The sequence below is a fragment of the Nestor notabilis genome, unplaced genomic scaffold (genome assembly GCF_000696875.1).
Source record: "Nestor notabilis isolate BGI_N333 unplaced genomic scaffold, ASM69687v1 scaffold1997, whole genome shotgun sequence".
NCBI classification, from domain to species: domain Eukaryota; kingdom Metazoa; phylum Chordata; class Aves; order Psittaciformes; family Psittacidae; genus Nestor; species Nestor notabilis.
The window spans coordinates 14,542-18,087 of NW_009937620.1; the positions used below are offsets into that span (position 1 = coordinate 14,542).

At 44.6% G+C, this 3,546-nt stretch overlaps 1 protein-coding gene across 1 annotated transcript in view; it reads right to left on the bottom strand.

The window, feature by feature from the left end:
• Nucleotides 1-209: 209 nt before the first annotated feature.
• ITGA9 (integrin, alpha 9) overlaps nt 210-3,546 on the bottom strand; it is a gene marked incomplete at both ends in the record, with an annotated part of 45,256 nt that continues 41,919 nt past the window's right edge. The window contains one exon of the mRNA XM_010018893.1: nt 210-370. Coding sequence (XP_010017195.1) covers nt 210-370 — 161 coding nt within the window. The remainder of the gene's footprint in view (nt 371-3,546) is intronic.

Consider the following 3,546-nt stretch of genomic DNA (forward strand, 5'->3'; position numbering starts at 1 on the left):
GACGCCAGGTCTTGAAGGCCCAGTGGTGCTCAGACTGACAAATCATGCCAAGCACAAAGTTCTGAGCTTCCACACAAAAAAACTTCATCCACCTGTCAAGAAAACAAAGAACATCCAAAGCCAAACCGTGCCACTTTATTTGGTTGAATGCTTAAAAAAGAGTGGAATTGCAGTGAGGACATCGTAAGTAAGGACAGGAATGAACTGACCTTGACGTATGCTAGGTAATGCTCGCACTTTTCCTGCATGTATGTCAGTTCTAACTTCTCTGTGATCTGCCCCGCTGTCTCTCCAGAAGTCACAAAATAAACTCTGGGTTGCTGGCTTTTTTCCTTCTTTGCCACATCAGCAGTCAAGTTATAATTCAAACCTGGTTTAAAAAGGAAGAAGAAAACAGAGGATGTCAGTGAACAATAGTTATTTTCTAAGCACCTATGAATGGATCCTGTTGCCCCCAGGGCATATGTGCTTCAGGAAAGGTCAACCCTTGAAGGCCCTCAATCACTAAGTTTCCTGTGGCAGCACAAAACCAAATCCAATTACTAATGTACTTCCAAGTTTTGTGTTGCTACGTTCCCCAGCCTATCCTTTCCCATAGGAAATGATGTATTAAAAATAAATCTAGGCATGCACACTTAATGAAAATAAAGAAACAAAAGATACTTAAACTATGCTGAAAAAACAAGAAATACAACAAGAACAACAACAACAGCAGCAGCCTCAAGCTTCGTATTCCTTCTAAAACAGCACAAACCAAGCAAATTTCTACCAGGATGTGGCACTTTCTGACAATTACTTTTGTTGATTTGCAGTCATCTTAGCATTCACACCATAACTAGAGGTTGCTGCCTTGCAATCAGCATCCCCCTTTTAAATGTTACACATCCCCAGCAGTTTATAGAAGACATACCCAGAGACTAATGAGCTGTATCTCTGTAAATCCTGTTTCCTGCTCTTCTATAGGATAAGTAATTTAACACAAGCAGTTGTTTTGCAACTAGATGTATGAGTCCAAGAGAAAACTTACTTGTTACCTGAAGTAATTATACAGCAACTGATTAATCCAAGCTGAGTATTCCTTTCTTTTTGGCAAATGCAACAACAGGAGGAGCAATGAAACTGAACAGAAACATGAACATTCTGCTGCTTTCTACTGACAAGAGAAGCACAAGCAAGGTCCTTTCACTCATCACCTATATTGATTTCAGCTGTTATCAAGGCAATAATGGCAATACCATGAGATTGGCTCACTCTAAATGGCTTAATTAGAAGCTAATCCTCCTAGAAGACAGCTAGCACCAGCTCCTGTGCTGCTTTGTTAAATATGTAGAATGTTTGCCAAATTATGGCTTTGGCTTTTGTTTAAGTTTTAAGTCCTAAATGATTGATACCATATAAGATGCTGCCCATAAATGTAAACTTTTTTTTAAGCTAGAATGTTATAAATAGTCAGTGTAAATGTTAAACATTCCTGGACTGAGGTCTTCTGTAACAGATTTCAGCAAGAAGCCTGTGCTGTGTTTTGGTGTGGTTTTACTTGGTTTGGTGGTAGTGGGTTTGAGGTTGTTTTTTTCCAACCAGTTCAAATCCTAATCTCTCTAAATTAACACTGCTACCAATGCTGTCACCTCCAGTCATTCCTCCACCAAACTTTCAGTACTTTGAAGAATTTATTTAATGATATTGTAAACCTTGGTGCAGAAGTCTCTGTAAACATTCATAATTCACATAATTCAAAATGACCTTGCTTCCACCTCCAGCGTGCTGCATCCTGATGAAAAACCCACTCAAGTTCACACACACCCACCAGAGACATCCCCTCGGTAGCAAGAAAAGACACAGCTGAGGAATCAGCCTAACTACCATCGCAGGGCTCCACCTGAACTTTTTTTGCTTGCTGCTGGCAGAATAACTTCCTTAGAAAGATAACACTTAAAGTGCTTCAAACAAGCTCAGCAGCACAACTCCCACTGAAGCGGCGTTTACTCAGACCCACTGAAGAGCACCACCTATACAGACACACAGGGTTCAGCCTATTTAAAACCCCAGCAGTCTCTTTTCTTGTTCCTTTTTTAACGTGGGCACATCCCACACCCATCCCCACTTGTCTCCCGCCCGCTTTCAAGACCTCACATGCACGCACACATGCTGAGATCTGCACCAGACAACAAAACCCGTTAGCAAACCCGGACCCTGCGTAGGCAGAGGTGAAATCCCCGTGGGAAGACACAGCCCTCTTCCCAGGACGATGTATTACTGACGCTGAACAATTCCTTGTGGCAGGCAGGGAGACGCATCCCTGCGCGAGGCCCGTAGCAGTCATCTGAGCCAAGGCACCCCAGCTACCACCCCTCCGAAACAGTAGTGATGTTTTCAATCAGGCAGCGAAGTTCCCATCCTCCCCCCCCCGCCTCCCCTTTATTTTGACAACTTGTTTCTATGTTATATCCAGTGATGTCACATCAGTGGAAAAACTGAAATACCGTGAGTAAGGATTTTTTCTTTTAACCTTCCTTCCAAAAAGCAGCCAGGGAGGGGAGATAACTCACCAAACTTAGCACTGCTGGCAGTGTAAGTTCCTCCTGCTTGCTCCAGCAAGAGATTGGGAGGCAAGTAAATTAACTCTTCCAGGTAATGCCTCCAAATATTTGCCCAGCAGCTTTAAAGCAGTCTGGTTAGAAATGTTTCTGGGCATGTGCCCACCTAAACTTCACACAATCAGTATGAAACTCTGTCATGAGCTCAGATGAAGGGCTTGATTCTTCTGATAACAACCATTCCCTTTTGGTAACCAAAATAAAATGCCTACAAGCTTTGATAGCAGCTCCCTCTGAGAAAATTTTGGTCATATCTACAAGAGGACCACAAGTCAGCAGATCAGGTGAGTTACTCCAGACAGTAACAGATGCACCAAGTAATCAGCAGCAGACATTTCATGATGGGTTTTCACCCTAAGTAGCACATCCGTACTCACAATGCAAGACTCCTCCCCTCACAGGCTGAAGGGAGAAGCCTGGAGGAGAAAATGCTCCAGGGAGACCTTAGAGCAGCTCCAGTGCCTAAAGGGGTTACAAGAAACCTGGAGAGGGGCTTTGGACAAGGGCCTGTAGGGACAGGACAAGGGGAATGGCTTTAACTGACAGAGGGGAGATTGAGAACAGATCTTAGCCAGAAGAGAGTGCTGAGGCGCTGGCACAGGGTGCCCAGAGAAGCTGTGGCTGCCCTATCCCTGGCAGTGTTCTGGACACAGGGGCTTGGAGCAACCTGCTCTAGCGGAAGGTGTCCCTGCCCGTGGCAGGGGTTGGAACTGGATGATCTTAAGGTCCCTTCCAACCCAAACCAGCCTGGCATTTTATGAAGGCAGCCTTGAAGCAGAGAGAAATGAGGAGAGATCGAAATAGGGCAGCAGTATCCCATGAGCTAAAATGGAAATCACAGCTGGCTGTGTTAATGGAGGGGTTACACACCCTGGGCCAGCCGGCACATCCCTTCATCGCCCACTCAGATGATGCTACAGCACAGAAAAAGCAGGGAGCAAAATGCTCA